The 18,150-nt window shown below is 44.6% G+C and overlaps 1 protein-coding gene across 11 annotated transcripts in view; it reads right to left on the bottom strand.

Moving 5' to 3' along the window:
• The window catches only part of LOC119233402 (zinc finger protein 664-like), a 37,907-nt gene that overhangs the window by 4,367 nt on the left and 15,390 nt on the right, over window positions 1-18,150 (bottom strand). For 4 of the 11 annotated variants that reach the window (XM_054690766.1, XM_054690768.1, XM_054690771.1 and 1 more), the window contains 4 exons: window positions 11,486-11,607; window positions 11,050-11,214; window positions 10,715-10,807; window positions 3,058-8,612 (listed from right to left, as the gene is read on the bottom strand). In XM_054690766.1, coding sequence (XP_054546741.1) covers window positions 7,399-8,612; window positions 10,715-10,807; window positions 11,050-11,200 — 1,458 coding nt within the window. In that variant the 5' untranslated portion in view covers window positions 11,201-11,214; window positions 11,486-11,607 and the 3' untranslated portion in view covers window positions 3,058-7,398. The other 7 variants (XR_008550131.1, XR_008550132.1, XM_054690769.1 and 4 more) reach the window with 6 other exon arrangements.

Genomic DNA, 18,150 nt, shown 5'->3' with positions numbered 1-18,150 from the left:
CAGACGCTTCAAGGAAACCTGGTACTAGCAGAGGAGTGTTGTCTCAGCAAATCCTACAACCCTCTTTGGACCAGGTCTGAGGTGAGGGCTGATGGGAGGCACCAGAGGCGATCTTTAATGGGGCTTTAAGGACACTTAGGAAATCGCAGCCTTGGGGAGGCAGCATGGCGGGGGTGTCTCCTGGCACAAGAGCCAAGGACGGCACCCAAGGAGGAAGCCCCGCAGGACTGGACTCAGAGGGGAGCCTCAGGAGCCCAGAGAAAGGGCTCCTGCCTCTCTGCTGAGGAAACTCAGGATGGGGACTCTGGCCGGGAAGATGTTCTTGACAAGGAAGTTGGGAAGTGGGCAGAGGCAGGCAGTCAGGAGCAGGTGCCCAAGTTCCAAATCCATTATCAGCCGGACAGAGAAACAGTCCCCGACGGAACGGTGCCCCCAGCCCAGCCCAGAGAGGAACGCTGAGGAACCAACACAGGACACAACTCTAAATCCACAGACCGAGGCTCGTTGTGAAAATGCCATGCCAGTGATGTGGGCAAACTCAGTGGGCATCAGTAGCCCCACAGGCCAAGCCATTCAGCAAGAGGCACACGGCAGAGACATCCATGACCAAACCCCACTCCTTGCCCACACTACCCAGGTGAGCCCCTGCTTCTCGCCCCCTCACTAGCCACCCACTCAGGGCCCCTCTGCTCAGAGCTTTCTTGTCCCTTATTCCTGTGAATAAATCTCTTGCTTTTCTGTAACTCTGGTCTCCACTGTGAAGTGCTTTCACACCAAAGACAAGAAATGAGGAAGAGCACATCTGAGGGCCTCCGGCTCTGGGCCTGCTACCAAAAACCTCTGTTCATCAATCACCACCAGTGGCAAGAAACACACCAGAAGGCGCCGGTTGCCCCTGAGAAGGAGGGGTGAGAGTGTCCTCAGGGAGTCCGTCTGACACCACCTTCCACACCAGTCCCTAAACCCAAAGTATGAACTGAGTCAGACAAAGATCACATTCAAGACACAACCAGTAACGTGTAGCCTCAGAATACATCCGAAGCACAATTTTACTCGCCACAGACCCTCTGCCACTCTCAAAAGGCTCACAAATCCTCACAAGTTGATATACAAGGTTTTCAAGTGTGATGAGGCTTGGGGAAGTGGTTCTATTCCAAAATGCAGGTGTGGTTTAAATTTAATGCAGTGGTTTATAAAGGATCAAAATCTGTTTCTTAAAGGATGTAAATCTACCTCATAGAAAAGGTTTAGAAATAGTTCCACTGACATGATTTTCCTGGCAGAAAGACTGAAGTCACTGCAGTGAAGCCTGGGGCAGTGTGGGCGTTGGTGGCACTGACCCCCTGGCCCAAGCAGTTAATAAATCCACTTGTATCTTCTGACTACAAATGGTTACCTTAAAAATCAGTGGATTAACTGCTCTCTTGTAGGACACCTGCATAATACACTGTGTCTTAGAGAAGTTAGGGAAAATGAAATGTCAGTAAAGTGATGAGGAAAACAGGCTGACAACAATATGTTGTATTTATCAGCCCCATAAACCCACCTGGGCTATTTACCGGCAGAACCATATGTTGGAACCACATCAATCATTCTCTCATGTGGACAAAACATTTCATTTTGCAGGAAGTGCAAGGGTTTTTGCACCTCCTGTCATAGTGACAGCCGCGGATTCACAATATATTTTTTTATGTTAGTTCCTAAGCAAGAATCCTTTAGAGCTAAGAATATGCAATGGAACAAGGAGTCTCTTCAGGAAATGGTGCTGGGAAAACTGGACCACTACATGCAAAAGAATGAAACTAGAATACTACCTCACACACCACATACAAAAATCAACTCAAAATGGATAAAAGACTTCAATACCTGAAACCATAAAACATAAAGGGAAAAACAGGCAAAAAAAATCCTAACAGTCACCTCAGAAACTCTGTGAGGACTCATATCACATGCAAGCAAAATGAAGGAAAAGATAATACAGCTGGGACAACATCAAACTGAAAACCTTCTATACAGCAAAAGATACAATCACAAAGTGAGACACAGAGCAATCTAGGAATTAGGCAGTTTTAGGGACACTGCAGAAGGGGACCTCGGAGAACTAAGGAAGGCTTCAGAAATAAGGGCAGCAAGAGGAATGTAACTAATTCCACCTGGAAAAACAAACCTCCCAGGACCAAGGACAACATTGTTAATGCTGGCCTTGGTTTCCTTCAGGTGATAAAGGGAGGTAGAGATTGGGGAAATGCAGAGTGGTTTAATTTATGGACAACTTAAAAGGGCAGCTGTTTAACTTCAATGCAGGGATGCTCACCCAGAGGACTGGGCCATAAAGATAAAGATGCAACAAATGGGGAAAGACAGACCTGCTAGATAAGGAATGTGAACATCCCCCACTCAGTAGCAAATTAAGTGAAACAGCACAGAACTAACCAATCACAAAGAGACTGGTGGAGCTTTAGAATAATTAGGGAAAGAAGGTATATATTCCCTGAGACACGACTCCACTTTGGCTAACTTGCCCCTCCCAGGCCTGGTTTCATGGCCTGGGAGTCCCACTTTATTTCTGTTCCTTTTCTCCTCAATAAACTTTTTCTTTCTCTAAACAAACCTGTCTCTTCTCGCTTACTTGCCTAAGTCTGCAAAGTTCCTGCTGCAGCTTCGTGAGACACCAACCCGTGGTGGTCTAGTGGCTGGGGCTCAGCGCTGCCCCTGCAGCCTGGGATCTGTTCCTGGCTGGGAGACTAGGCCTGACAATTCCGGTATCAAAAGCAAAGAGACACCCAACTTGTTGGGAGTGGATATTTGCACTCCATACAACTGATAAGGGACTGATTTCAAAGATCTACAAAGAACTCACAAAACTCAACAAAAACAAGCAACCCAGTTTAAAAAAAAAATGTAAGGAGAACTGAAAAGGCATTTCTCAAAGGGAAATGCAAATGGTTAACTGGTATATGAAAAAATGCTCAACATCACTTATAAGCAGGAAAATGCAAATCAAAACCACAATGAGACAACACCTCACACCAGTTTAAAAAAAAAAAAAAACTGGCAACAACAAATGCTGGTGAAAATGTGAAGAAAAAGGAGCCTCTTACACTGCTGGTGGGAATGCAACCTGGTTCAGCTGACACAGGGCAGCAAGGGACACTAAACTGATGAAGGCACTGCCCAAATAGTTCATCAGTCTTGAGTTCTTCACCCAGGCACACAATTGCAAGACTACTCAAGTTCAGAGAATAACAATGGGATTTACTTTAACAAACCAGGAAAAACAGAGTTACTGAGGCCAAAAATGGCCACTCACCTTACCCAAAGTAGTGTCCAAGTGTTTTTAAAAGTCCTAAACACAAACACTCCAAAAATGACATCGCCCACCACTGAGGACACGGAGCTCCTCTCCTGAACAATAGGCCACAGTCCCAAAATGGCATCTTCTTGCCACTGTGGACCTGAGCACACGGCAGCCAGACTACATGCCCGGTTCCAACTCATAAAGACAACAGAAGACACAGCAGGAAATGATCCCCTGAGCTGCCATGATGCCCCAGTGCTGCGGACAGCCAGACAGCCAATCAAGTTCTCTGCCCTTAACAGGACTTGGAGTCTAAATGAATCTGCAGTGGGGGTAGGCTAGGGAGAGCCATCGAGAGCAGCTCTGCCTTTCACCCTCCAGGCTCAAGCTTTTATTAAAGATATGAACAAAGAAGCAAAAAATAGCATGCAATTGTGTTTACGATAATACAGATTAGTAAGTTACTGCTGGATCAAGCTTATCTTCTTAGTAGGGATCATGCACACAAGCCAGTACGTCCTCAGAGAACAGCAGTCAATTCTGGAAAGTAGTTCTGTTTGCAGAACTTCTAACATCCTGGAACTCCATATGCAGAGTAAACAGGTACTCCCAGAGAACTCTGGCTCCCTGGAAGGCAGCTGCTGCCAACACCCCAGCAATGCACCAGAGAAGCGACACTCAAAACAGCAGCTGCAGCAGCCAAAAGCCCCGACAAAATGGCCATACTCACACAGGTCATAGAGGCACCCACTCCAGGTCTTCACCATCTCAACCAGCTAGTAACTTTAGCAAAAGCTGGGAACAGTTTCAGTCACTCAGTCACTGAAAGCCTCCAAACTTTCCCTCTCTGAGGCTGGCCGCTGGAAGCCTCTCCACGTTCCTCAGAGGCTCACAATAGCCTTCTGGAAGACTGGCATGGCGGGGGCAGAAATTTTTGACCCCAGAATCGCTTAAGATCCAAAAACGCCAAATCCCAAACACCAAATATCCTGGGGGCTGCCTCTGCAGACCTTCACATTTCTTATCAGAGTCTGCACCCCCTAATGATACTCTTTGTTACCATTTTCCATGGGGCTATCCATGCCCACCAGCACTGCCGTCCAGGGTGCACCACTTATAATAGTTAGCTTCAGTCACCACTTAAATGAACACCATGGAAAGCTGCATGGAAATTCCACAAATTACTAAAAATAGAGCGACCATATGACCCAGCAATTCCACTCCTAGGAATCTATCCCAAGGACACAAAATCATGAATTCAAAAGGAAACCTGGATTCCTATGTTTAGTGCAACATAATTTACAACAGCTAAGACAAGGAAACAACATAAATGCCCAAAATAGATGACTGGATCAAAAAGATGTGGTCTCTATACACAATGGAATATTACTCAGCAATCAAAAGATAAAATCACGACATTTGCAGAAACATGGAGTTGGAAGGGATTATGTTCTGAAAGAAGAAAGGAGGAAAAAGAAAAACATTGGATCGTTTCATTTATAGGAGGAATATAGGGAAACTGAACAAAAGGTCACAGGAAAAATAAAGACAAAACTAGCAGGCAAATTATAGATGGGAGACATACAGGTGGTGGGGGGGGACAAAACAGGGGAGTGAAAAGCACAAGGGACTATGGTTACTGTTCACAGGGGAGGTGGTGATGGAACATTTATGGGGACCGTACATGAGGAAAGCAAATAAATACTGCACAAAAATGAACAATTCAGTAAGAAAATTTTAAGAAAGAATCCTTTATTTTAAAAATACATTTATTTTGTATAACTGGGGTGTAGGCCAGAGGTACAGGGTGTGAGAGGGCTCACCAGACAAAGAGTGGGAAACAGAACAGGCGGATCCACTGAAATACACTGCTGAGGGGAGCAGCAGGCGAGACGAGGTCTAATGCGGCCATCTGTGGGTCAGCTCCCTGGCTGGGGATCAAACTCCAGCCAGTGGTGATAGCACTCAGACAGAACCACTAGGCCACCAAGGAGGCCCCATGAAAACTTTAACTTGAAAGGTGGCTACAGCTAAAGGACAGCTGTAGACCTCAATCTATAGTGAATATCTAACAGCTCAACTTCTACTGGAATGACATTTTGGTGTTGAGCAATTCCAGCATTTCTGGTGGCACCTTGTCTAAGTCCCATGGCACCACACAGGCTTAGAGTACAGGACAGAACATGATGACAAACTTAGAAGAACCCAGAGAGATCACTTACCAATGCAAAATGCAATGTACCGTATAGACAGGATGGCTACCGTGGACATGAACAGCATCAGCCAGGAACTAAGTGGACACTAGAAGCGACAGCAACAGGAACAGCTACATAATCACTGCATGAACTTGGAGAAAAGAATGAATCAGTAATTTCAGGCAACTGTGATTTAAACCGCATGTTTGCTCACATGACTCTCAACTGAATGATGTAGTCTGTGTTCTTAGGTTTGAACATTTTTGTTTTCTTTTTTTCATGATTTTTTTAAAAAGATTTATTTATTTATACAAAAACTGAGATACAGGTGAGAGGTGTGGGAGGGTGAGAGAATTCTCCACAGACAGAGCGGGGAGCAGAATAGGTAGATGGACCAAAGATACTGCTAAGGGGAGCAGTGGTCAAGGCAGGAGAGGTCTGCTGTGCTGTGTGGGTTACTCCCTGGCAGCCAGGAATAGAACCCGTGCTGCAGGAGCTGTGGACAGCTTCACAGCGCGGTGCTCAACCTGCTCTGCCACTGGGGAGGACCCAGGTTTGAATATTTTAAACATTTTATAATAGAAATAATATTCAAAGAGAAATAAAGTTCCTTGTCTGTGTTGACATACTCCTGAGCTGAGTTCAGTTATAGGATAAGGTCTGCCCCCAACAGAATTAAAATGCTGTGCAGATATGTGCCATTTCTACCACAGTGTCACCTTGCTCTGTAAAATTTATATTATTACTTAAGATTGACTTCCATATAATTTCCCTACACACATTCCCCCATAGGGTTTCTCTCATGTATGATACCCGCATGCAGTGTGAGCTCCTTCTGGCAAAAAACCACCCTACAATATTGACAGTCACAGGGTTATTCTCCTTTGAGTTCTCTGCTACACAGTGACATTTGGTTTGAAGTAAAAAGCTTTATTACATTCAGGATACCCACATATACACAGGTCATCTGTGAGTTATCTGTAGAGGCAGACCAAGGGCTAACCTCCAGGAGCATCTCCCTACACTGCACACATTAATAAGAAGTTCTCCTGTATGAATTCTTTGATCTACATTCAATTGAATTCTGAGAGATGCATTTTTGGACACACCAAAAAAATTAGGACATGACTTTCTCGACAACACAATAGTTCTCCTACATTCTTGACATCCATGGGGTTATTCTCTTGTGAGAATTCTCTGCTGTCAAGTGACACCTGATTTATAGGAGTAAGGTTTCCTATAGAGGTTTTGTAAATTCTAACGTCTAGAATGCATATAGAGGCCTGATACCCAGGAGAAAGATTTACCAGTGTTATCATTCATACAGTTTGTCAACAGTGTGCCTTCTGTGATAGTTACTGAGGGCAGACTTATTGGAGAACGTTCTCCCACACTATTCACATTCAAAAGGTTTGTCTACAGTATGATTTCTCTGATGTTTACTGATAGCTGATTTGGAAGAGAAAGTTTTTCTATAGTTAACATTCATAGGGTTTCTCTCCAGTATGACGTCTCTGATGTCTAGAGCGGGCAGAATTACTGGAAAAAGTTTTCCCACACTCTTGACATTCATAGGGTTTCTCTCCAGTGTGAATCCTCTTATGTACAACAAGATATGACTTGTAGAAGAACACTTTCCTACACTCTTGACATTCATAGGGCTTCACTCCTCTGTGGATCTTTCGATGACTAGAGAGGCCTGACCTGTGGTGGAAACCCTTCTTACACTCTTGACATTCATACCGTTTTTCTCGAGTGTGAGTCACTTGATGTTCATAGAGGCCTGACCTGTCGTAGAAAGCCTTCCCACACTCTTCACATTCATAACATTTCTCTCCAGTGTGGATTTTGCCATGCCTCTTCAGGTGTGATTTACCAGAAAAAGTTTTCCCACACTCTTGACATTCATAGGGCCTCTCCGGTGTGTCTTTTCTGATGTACAATGAAGGCGCGCTTACTGGAAAATGCTTTCCCACACTCTTGACATTCGTAAGGTTTCACGCCAGTGTGACTTCTCTGATGTCTACTGATGTCTGAATTACTGCAAAAAGTTTTCCCACATTCTTGACATTTATAGGGTTTCTCTCCAGTGTGTCTTCTCTGATGTACATTGAAGGCGGGCTTACTGGAAAATGCTTTCCCACACTCTTTACATTCATAAGGTTTCTCTCCCGTGTGAGTCCTCTGATGTACAACAAGACCTGACTTCTGGGAGAACACTTTCCTACACTCTTGACATTCATAGGGTTTCTCTCCAGTATGACATCTCTGATGTTTAGAGAGGGTGGAATTACTGGAACAAGTTTTCCCACACTCTTGACATTTATAGGGTTCCTTTCCAGTGTGTATTCTCTGATGTATGTTGAAGGCGGGCTTACTGGAAAATGCCTTCCCACACTCTTCACATTCATAAGGTTTCTCTCCAGTGTGAGTCCTCTGATGTACAACAAGATCTGACTTCCGGGAGAAATCTTTCCCACACTCTTCACATTCATAGAGTTTCTTTTCAGTGTGACTTCTCTTATGTATGATGAGGATGGACTTACTGGAAAAAGTTTTCCCACATTCTTGACATTTATAAGGTTTCCCTCCAGTGTGATTTCCCTGATGTAAAAAGACGACTGATTTCCAGGAAAACATTTTTCTACACTCTTGGTATTTGTAGAGTTTCTCTCTAGCATGTATTTGGTGATGGTGTGTGAGGGCTGATTTTCTTCCTCCCTTTCTAAATATTGTGTCTTTGTTCAAGGCGTTCCCTTGCTCACAAAATTCAAAAGGCTGTAGAAAATTTTGAATCACCTGATGACTAAGGTGCTCAGGATACCTGATGGAGTCCCTAATTCTATGAAAGACCTCCTCATTCTCTCCAGCATGCTCTTCATGAGGCCCACCAGGAGTAAACATTGTCCTATATATAGTAGGGTTCTCGGGCATCATTGCTGAAATGTTTCCCTTTTTGATATCCCAGTTCAAATGATAAATTGAGTCCAAATTACTTTTTTCCCCTAAGTCAGTTCTCTTGTTGGTTGATATTTTGTTGTTGGCAGTAAAAGCTTGCCACAAATGTCTTCCCTGATTTGGAGGGTTGGTTTTAGTGAGGTAATCCACAGTACAAACATCTAAAAAGAGATAAAAATGATCATTTGTATAAATAACTCTAAATGTTTCTAGTAACTGCTACTAAAAAGCACAAAAGTTTCTACACTACAACAGAATTTCACAGGTATTGAATTTTTCTGATTCATGCTTTTCACCCCTAAACAATTACAGGAAAAATTAAACAGATTTTCTTTTACTTTTACTTTGGCATAAAAGAGACGGGGTATAGACCAGAGGTGCATGGGGGGCTGGGGGGGAAATTCAGAGGATAACCAAACAGAATGGGGAGCAGAAGAGGCAGACTGAGTGAAACACACTGCTGAGGGGAGCTGCGGGGAGACAGAAGAGGTTTGCTGCACCATGTAGGGTAAGCCCCTGCCCGTGGACCAAACTCAGGCGATAGCCGTGAGAGCACAGAGACTTAACCCCTCTAGGCCTCGAGGAAGGCCCCAATTAACTGATTTTTCTAATGTCAAATCAGGTTGACAAGGAAGCTGAAAAACTTACCTCACAGTGTTTTTATAAAATCATAAATATTTGGTAAAAATATTCATTTAACTGTAGATGTCGATTTCAACCAGGAGCATTTAACCTAACATAGAGTCTATATTCTTTCTTTTGTAGGATGACCTTGTGCTACTTCTGCTGGTATGTTTTGAATAATCAAGCTCTGCAGAAGTCATGGTTTTCCTATTGACTGAAAGTGACACAGGGTCATTTTCCAGGCACTTTTAAAGAGCACAGCTTAGACACAAGGATTCTGCATGTACATTTCCTTAGATTTTATTTCTCCTTCAGCACTGGCTACAGTCACCTGCAGAGGTTCTCAGAGACAAGTACTTCCCTCCACGGCAGGAAGAGACCTCTCTGTCAATGCTTATTTGAATATTATAGCATATGCTGCTCAGAATCCTGATAAATGCAGCAAACTCCACCTCATCATTGTGTCCAACTTTCCCTGCTGATGGAAAGGACAAAAGTTCTGCAATCCAACCTGTGGCCATCATCCTTAAAGGCTTTTCCCACATTTGAGATCAACACCCTGGTATTCTCGCTGCACTCGATGGTACCTGTGTTTCCACTGCATTCATAGCAGCTCAAGTTTTTATCTACTATGTTAGCTTTGGCTATATCACACTATCATTGATTCTGTTGTTTTCTTCCCAATGATTCCAACGAAAAGGTGGAATTGCACAGTTCAAACTCCTCTCCCAGGGTATGAGCCCCCAACTTGAAACACTTGGTTCCATGGCTTCAGAAACCACAACCTCATGTTTCCACTCCCATGTCACAGAACATGCTGAACAATTTCTGGGTCCGCCTCAGCCTCACAATATCAGTGTCGCATGTGGGCAGTCAGAAGGCTTGTCTCTGAAAAACTACTCACGTTCTAAATAACTCTCCAATCAAACCCCCCCTCTATGAGTTTTGAGTCAGTTACCTGGTAAATGACATCTCCAGGTGCCACACACAACCTCCAGCTCAGACTGCACAGAGAACTACATACATGACATGTCAGTTAAAAGCCATGTATCTCACCTGAGCGCTACAAAGACTTCATCTCCCTAATGATGCCTTTGGAGCATATACTCTAAAAATCACATCCTCCACTTTTTCTCTTTCATCCTGGTTAATCATTCTCCATGCTTTATCTGTCTAATATATGTATTTGTTATATTATCCTTTCTCACAGAATATAACTTTAACAAAGGAAAGGCCATTTCTGTGGTTACTGTCACTATCCGCACTCATAGAAAATTTACCACTAGCAAAAACTTCCCATGAACATGCTAAAAGAATGAATGAACGCCTGAACAAATACATCAAAGAGAACAGTCTGTGAGAACAATTAATAAAGAGAACACAGAAAATGTGACTAATGCAGAATAATTTTCCACAGTATCAGGGACTGCATACTGGTTTAAGATATAGACAACCATGAAAAGAGCAGAAGGAAATCTAGGAGACAGCAATATTTGGAAACTGAATGAAGAATCACTTTAATGAATGCAGACAAACTGCCCAAAGTTTGAACACCGGAAAAGTAAATCAGTGTGGCCAATATCACTGGCCACACTCCCAGCCTTCTGCCAGACTTCCGGCCCGGCAAGCACTGACTGACCTGAGAGGTCCTGGTTTGGGGGTTTCTCCAAAGTCCATGGCTGTACTCCCTGCTCCAACCTGATGCTCACCTTAGGATCAGTAACACAATGCCCTGTGATGAGAAACAGTGTTGGTCTTTCATCAAGTTAAACTTCAGTTTTAAAAACTAACGAAAGCAGGGTTAAGAGCTGTGTAATGAAGGCCCACCGGAACTTTTCATAAAAAGGGAACACCCACATCTAGTATGTTTGCCATGTTCAACCTCACCAGCACCCAATTTCATAAGCCAGTGCACACTTATCAGTGTAGAAAACAGCGCGCTTAAACTCAAGTGTTGCATTGGAGTTTCCTCACCTACTGACACCAGGTGACTGTAGGTCTCCAGCATCACATCCCGGTACAGGGTCCTCTGAGCAACATTCAGGTCCTGCCACTCCTCCCGGGTGAAGCTCACAGCCACATCCTCAAATGACACCACCCCCTGGGAGGGAACATTTCTCCTCATTGTAGGACTTCAGCCTGGGCCAGACAAAGCAAGTGTAAACGCACCTTCGTTTGTGGGTCTCTGACCTTGTATAGGAGGCACCATCTTCTTACTCTACATTGTGGGGTGAACAGAATTCTCAGTAGAAACAGCCTTACCTCTAAACTAACTCATTTGCTCCTAAAAGTTCTTTTATAAATTACCTTATAAATTGGGAAGTATCTTTGATGCTAAGAATAAAAGGATGAATAAAATTTGCTCCTTGGAGAGGTTATAACTGGGTTGGCAGGTAGAATAGACACGTACCTGGAATAATGTGCTAAAGGAGTGGAGTGAAAAGGATGCTGAATGCAGATACAGGTACAAGAAAAACCCAACACTGTGCTGTCGGCTGACACATCAATGAAGACCCAAACACTTAGCTCTTCCTGTAAAAAACACTGTCATCAGTGTGTGAGACGCAGCAGGTGTCATCATGTGAGAAAATAAAAAGCACTCACCATGGTAACTGAACTGGAGATCAGGCAGCATCCCTGGCAGTGAGGTGAGAATGACAGTAAAAGTATTCTGGAACTGAAGCCAGTCAGCTTCATGAACTGTGGGATATGTGAGCTTAATTCACCACTATAGAGGGGTCTCCCCTGGTGGCGCAGCGGTTGAGCACTGGGCTGCGAAGCTGCCCACAGCCTCTGAAGCGCCAGTTTGATCCCTGGCCACCAGCGAGGGTTCCACATGGCACACAGACCTCTCCTGCTGCCCATTGCTCCCCTCAGCAGTGTGTTTTGTCAGTCTGCCTGTTCTGTTCCCTGCTCTGGCTCTGGTGAATCCTTTCACCCTCCTGCACTTCTGATTATACCCAGAGCTTGTATAAATAAATAAATAAATCTTTTAAAAAAAAATTCACCACTATAGAATATTATGTGATCATACTCTTCATAACAAGAAAAGCATGTAAAAATTGGGGTTGATATTTTATTCCTGTGATTTCAAAGCCTGGAATCTCCAACTCAGAGTAAACAAAACCTAGACCCTAAACCAGATGTGCAAACAATGAGAGGGATATAAACAGAGGTAAGAGATGTTCAACAGACAGAGCCATAAGAATACAAGACAGGGCATCACTTCTGAAACAGAGGAGGAAAGGGGAGGAGAACTTGCTAATAACTTGGTGGCTAAAGGTACAGGAATATTTTCCTAGTATGCTGTCTGCATGACCAGCTGGTAGATACTGGTGTTCCATACTCAACTGGACACGTGTTTTATACATCAAGAGCTCTAAGCTGAAGATAGAAATTTGGGAATCAGGGCCTTCCTGGTGGCTCAAGGGGTTAAGTCTCAGCACTATGAAGCTATCGGCAGCCAAGGCAGGATGAGTTCCATCCCCAGCCAGGGAGCTGACACACAGGGCACAGCAGACCTCTCCTCTATCCCCGCTGCTCCCCTCAGCAATGGATTTCAGTCAATCTGCCTGTTCTTCTCCCCACTGTGTCTCTGGGGAATCCTCTCACCCCCTGCGCTTCTGGTTTGCACCCTAGCTCTATGTGCAAAAATAAATAAAATAAATCTTTACCAAAAAAAAAAAAAAAAAACATAAATTTGCAAATCTCCAGTATATTATGGGTAGTTTTCAACATCATAGGGAATAATATGGTCGACCAGAACAATAGGCATTAAAAGAAGAGGAAAAAAACTGGTAGAGACCAATATTTCTATTGGAGGAAGAAAAAACAGATCATAGCAATGAAAGGCTTTCGGAAAAGATGACACTAAGTATAAGGAAACAAAAATCTTAAGAAAACTGTTAATGTATTCCATCATATCACATCACATTCCTGTGCAGAAAATCCTATGAACATCCACATATATAGTAAGACCCCATACAAACACCTTCCATTTGCAATGACTAAAATAAGGATTCAGAGGATTTCTCCTTAATACAATTCAACGTCCTTGATGGCCACAGATGACATCAACATTCACAGTGAGACAAGGAGTAACAAAGATGCTCAGTTTTCCCTTATTCTCAGTGGATTAGGGTAACTCTACACAACAGAAAAAAGAAAATGTTAAGTAAAAAATGGTCGTAACTAGTTATAATTCATCCACAGAAAACTAATGAAAATCACATTGACGCTACTCTAGAAAGGAAAATCCAATAAGCACACTACAGAAATAACACATCCAAGTATTGACGTGTACAGGAACTTGCGTACATGACTGATAAGAGCACCAAACAGCAAGCAACGCATTTAACAGAACCAAGGACAGAGTCTGAGCCGGAGAAAAGGAAAAAACACAAATCGAATAAACTTAATGATCTGTAATCAGGTCACAGTAAAGAAAACCAGTCCAGGCCCTTCACAAACAGCCACTGTCCAAGGATAAGACAAGATCTTCGGAGCAGTCAGAAAAATGACAGCAGATGATACAACCACATATGAATGATGGATGACTTCTCCTCAGAAGGGGAAGATACCTTGAAAGTGCTGAAACATCCTTCAACCCACCATCTCAAACTGGGTAAAACTAGATGAACAGAAAACAAAGGAGAAGTAAAGACATTGCAGAGACACAAAAGCTAAGGTAATGCAGAAGCAGCAGACCGCAGCGGGAGGGGACGCCCTGCAGGCTGAAAGAAGCACACGAGATGGCTACTTGGATCCAAAGAAAAAAATCAGGCTCACTGGAAATGGTACCTATGTGGGTAATTGTACAGAAGACTCCACAGACGTGTTTCCTCTCCTAATTCTTTAAAAAGAAATGTTGATTAAAGAAAAAAACATTAACAAAAAGGAGACAATAATGTGCACAGAACCAATGTGCAAATATACATATGTAAGAAAACAGTGCAAATGATGGCGTTTAAGGCCCACAGACACTCTGTGAACTAGTGCACTGCAACTCCAGCATGGTGAGAAAGCCTCATATTGGAGACTGCTGGAGGAACCTGTAAAACAGGAACGCAACAAAGTAGGATATTAATATGCTGAGGTTACCAGACAGACCACCACCAGATTAGGGCCATCTGCACAGAGTTCGGTGCTGAATGGAAGAGGAAACCACACTGTCAACAGCTTTCCTGCCTGCCTGGGGGTAGGCAGACAGAATCTTTCACAAAAAACAAACACCCATAAAATAGTCCATCAGAAATGAGCAAAGGAATGGAATACATAATTCTGCAAATCAGATACTCAACATGAAAACACTCAATACTACCAGTCACTAGGAAAAAGAAATCAAAAGTATGAGAGATGGGATTTTACATCCCCTAGGATGGAAATTATTTTAAAAAAAAAGAAAAGAACAAGTATGGGCAAAAATTGAGACCCGGAAGCCTTGTGCACTGTTGGAGCAAACATAAATGATGCAGCCGGGAAGGACAACAGGAACGAAGGTGATTCTTGGGGAAAGGGAATACGGAACGACAGTAGGACCCAACCCCCCTGGGCTGTTCACCAACAGCAGGGATAGCATGGACAGGAAGAGACATCTGCACACCAAGGTGGGGACAGCTGTACAACACCGTAAAGATACTACATGCCAAAGAACACTACATGCAAAAACAGCTAAAATGAGACTTTATTTTACAATTTAAAGGAGCAGGTTTACTAGGAAAGGGAGAAAAAGAAGCACCTGAAGAGTCACTGTGGGCAGGAGACCTGCCACGGCTGCTTTCCAGAGTGCAAAGGTTTATAAAATGAAACAGCTGCACAGTGATAGGAGAGTGACTAAAATTAGATTATAAGTCATACACATTCTATCAAAATTCTATCATTCTATCAAATTAAAAAAAGAAATCTACCATTAACCAGAATTCCAGCCAAGAATCATAGTTAAGACTACTGCACACACCTATTGTACTCCAGACTCAATGACATAAATGTGAAGCTCTTTATTAAAAACTACATTTAGCAGCACCGACATAAACTCCCAACAACCAAAGGTCAAATGATGCATATCTGTGCTACCTGGTTTTAGTCAGCGAGTGTCTGTCTGTCATGACCCTTGTTTAAACGTGTCCCCACTGACCCCTGAGTACTTTCTCCCACTGGACTCTGAGGTGTCACCACACACAGGCCAGCAGGAGGCGGAAAAGGGAGCAACCTCATCACCTGCAAACACATCCTTCAGGTTTGGCCAAGAATGGTAACTGTAATGTAAATATATTAATGTAAATATAAGAAAGTGAATATATTTACACACACACACACACACACACACTCACACACACAGTGGTGCTGTTCTTAGCATCCATGAAGATATTAGATAATGCTGCAAATAACTTGCACTAGATGAGATTAAACTCTGGAATTGGGAAATCCCATTCTGGTGGTTTGAGACCTGAGCTGAGAAGAATCTAATTCCACATGCGAGGGCAGAACAAGATGAGGTTTTCATGTTGCAGGAGCTGCAGATGCCACCTGGACAGCGACAGGTGCATTCAAGTGGCAGCTGAGCCTGTGCTACTAGAATGGGCAGGAGGCCCAAGCTCAAGTGTGACTGGTAGAACTGGCAAAACACAGTTGACATCAGTGGGGGCTCAATCTAGAAGGGGAGCAGCTCTCAGGAGGCAGAGGCTCAGCTCAGCCTTCCCAGGGGCCAGAGACCCCGCGTGTGGCCACTTCTTCCTCCCGTGACAGCACTTCACACTCTGACCCTGTACAGTTGTGGTGGCTTTGCTCATCTGTCATATTTTGCTACTCAGAGGGGCAGGAGGGGCAGATGGATCTCTCCGTGATGGCACAACTGCCATCCACACTGCCCTGTGACATCCCCTGGCCACAGCCCACAGAGGGCGCGTCCACTCTCTGTCCCTAGAGCTCAGGGCTTCAGTGGCGTCCTCACCACTGCAGTGCGGACAGTGTCTCTGGGCTGCGCTGATCACCTATGACCCCCTGAACTCCTGCGCTTCCTGACCCTGGGCCCCGGCTCAGCCGGGCAAGGTCCCCCAGGAGCTTGGGTGGAGGCCTCTCCCAAGCCTCTGCTGACAGCATCAACGACACTCACCTGGGTTGCATGCCCATCCACAGAGTGAGGCCTCACCCTCCATACCCCTGGACGCCCAACACACCTGCAAGGGGACACAACAGAAGCACCCCCTGAACCCCTCACCTGTAGAGCACGGAGAGTGACCCTTGTTGCAAACCAACAGCACCTCCACCCCACCCCACCCCACCCCAGCAGAGTGCAACAGTCAGGACACTAACATGGGAACACAACGTTAAAGCGAGAGACCAAAGCTGGTGTTCCAAGGGCAGACCAGGGGATGTGGGCAAAATCAACAGGTGTCGCAGCCTAGAAGAACCCCAACAGAAAGAGACACACCATGGAGACACCCAACACCCAACCCCACACTCCGTGCCCATGACACCCTCTATGAGCACCTGCTTCTCAGCCCCTCAGGGGTCCCCACTCATGACTACTCTCTACTAAGAGAGTTTTCCTGTCCTGTTTCTATCAATTAGCCTCTTGCTTTTGTGTAATTCTGATCTTGACATTCAATCCTTTTCTCACCCAAGACAGGAAATGAGAGAGCACACTTGGGGTCGTCAGGTTCCCTACCTGCTCCCAAAAACCCTGATTCACCTTCACCATGGTGGCAAAGACACACCCCAGAAGGGCCAGCCCCCACTAAGGCAGGAGGGCGCACCGGAGAATGCCAGAGCTTCCCTCTGACCCTGCCTCGCCAGACATATCAAACCCATGGCAAACAGCTAAAGAAAATGCCGTTTTCTCCTGAGCCTTGACATCCCCCTCTGGGACTTTTACTGGAGAGGCAAAGACTGTCTGAGCCAGGGAAGCTGAAATGCAGCCCCAGAACACCAAGCGCAGCAACCAAGGCTGGGTTTCTTCCTCAGAGACACAAAATTCATAGCCGCTGGGTCATAAGGTGAATGTAGAGGAAGAATAACTGCAAAGAACTATCGCTCCGCTGTGAGGACCGGCCTGAGTAAAACCCACTACAGGCAGGATTAGTCAGGCTTCCTTCCAGCTACTCTGGTCAGCCAAAGAATCTGAAACTACGAACTGAGCACACACAGACCACATTCAGCACATAGCCAGTAAAATGGAGCCTCAGAACCAATCTCTGAGGCAAGATGATATTGTCACAGACCCTCTTGCCGCTCTAGAGTGGCCTGCAGATCCTCACAAGGTGGTCAACAGGCCTCTTGAATGTGACGAGTCTTGTCCCTGAATGGCTCCAGAGTTTCAGTGAAGTGGATCTGTCCCAAAATATGGGTATGGCTTCAATTCAATGTAGTGGATTATAATGAATCGAAATCCCAAGAAGTTCCTAAAAGGATATACATCCACCTCATAGAAAAGCTTTAGAATGCGCTCCAGTGAGAAGACCTTCCACGCCAGAAAGGCAGGTGGAAGACACTGCAGCTGACCCTGGAGCAGTGTGGGCGCTGGTGGCACTGACCCCTGGCCCAGGCCGTTCAAATATCCACTTCTGGCTCCACACACTTAACTCAGAAAGCAGCTGATTAACATATCTTGTATGACACCTGCATTGCAGACTGTATCTAACAGAAGTTAGGGAAAATAAAATGTCAGTGGAGTGGTAAGGAAAACAGGATGACAATACTGCCTCATAGTCATCAACCCTACAAAGGTACATGGTCTATTCACAAGCTGAACCATCTCAGAACCACAGCAATATTTTCTCATGGACAAAACACTGCATTCAACAGTAAGTGCAAGGGTTTTGCACCCCCTGCCAGAGTTACAGCTCTGGCTTTACAGTATTTTTCTTTCCATTGGTCCTTAAGCTAGAAACCCTCTTCCCAGAAGGTGGGCAAGGCCCCTGCACACCTCAATCTATAGTAGATACCAACAGATCAACTTTTTAATGACATGACATTGGGCTGTTGAAAGCAATTCCAGCATTGCTGGTGGCACTCTGCCTAGTCCAATGGCACCACAGAGGATTACAGCACTGGACACAATATGGCGACAAAGTCAGA

This window comes from Talpa occidentalis, unplaced genomic scaffold, assembly GCF_014898055.3.
Source record: "Talpa occidentalis isolate TD23 unplaced genomic scaffold, MPIMG_talOcc4v2.1 talOcc4.8, whole genome shotgun sequence".
NCBI lineage: Eukaryota > Metazoa > Chordata > Mammalia > Eulipotyphla > Talpidae > Talpa > Talpa occidentalis.
Note: the sequence above shows the minus strand (reverse complement) of the source record. Positions and strands in the feature narration are given on the sequence as shown.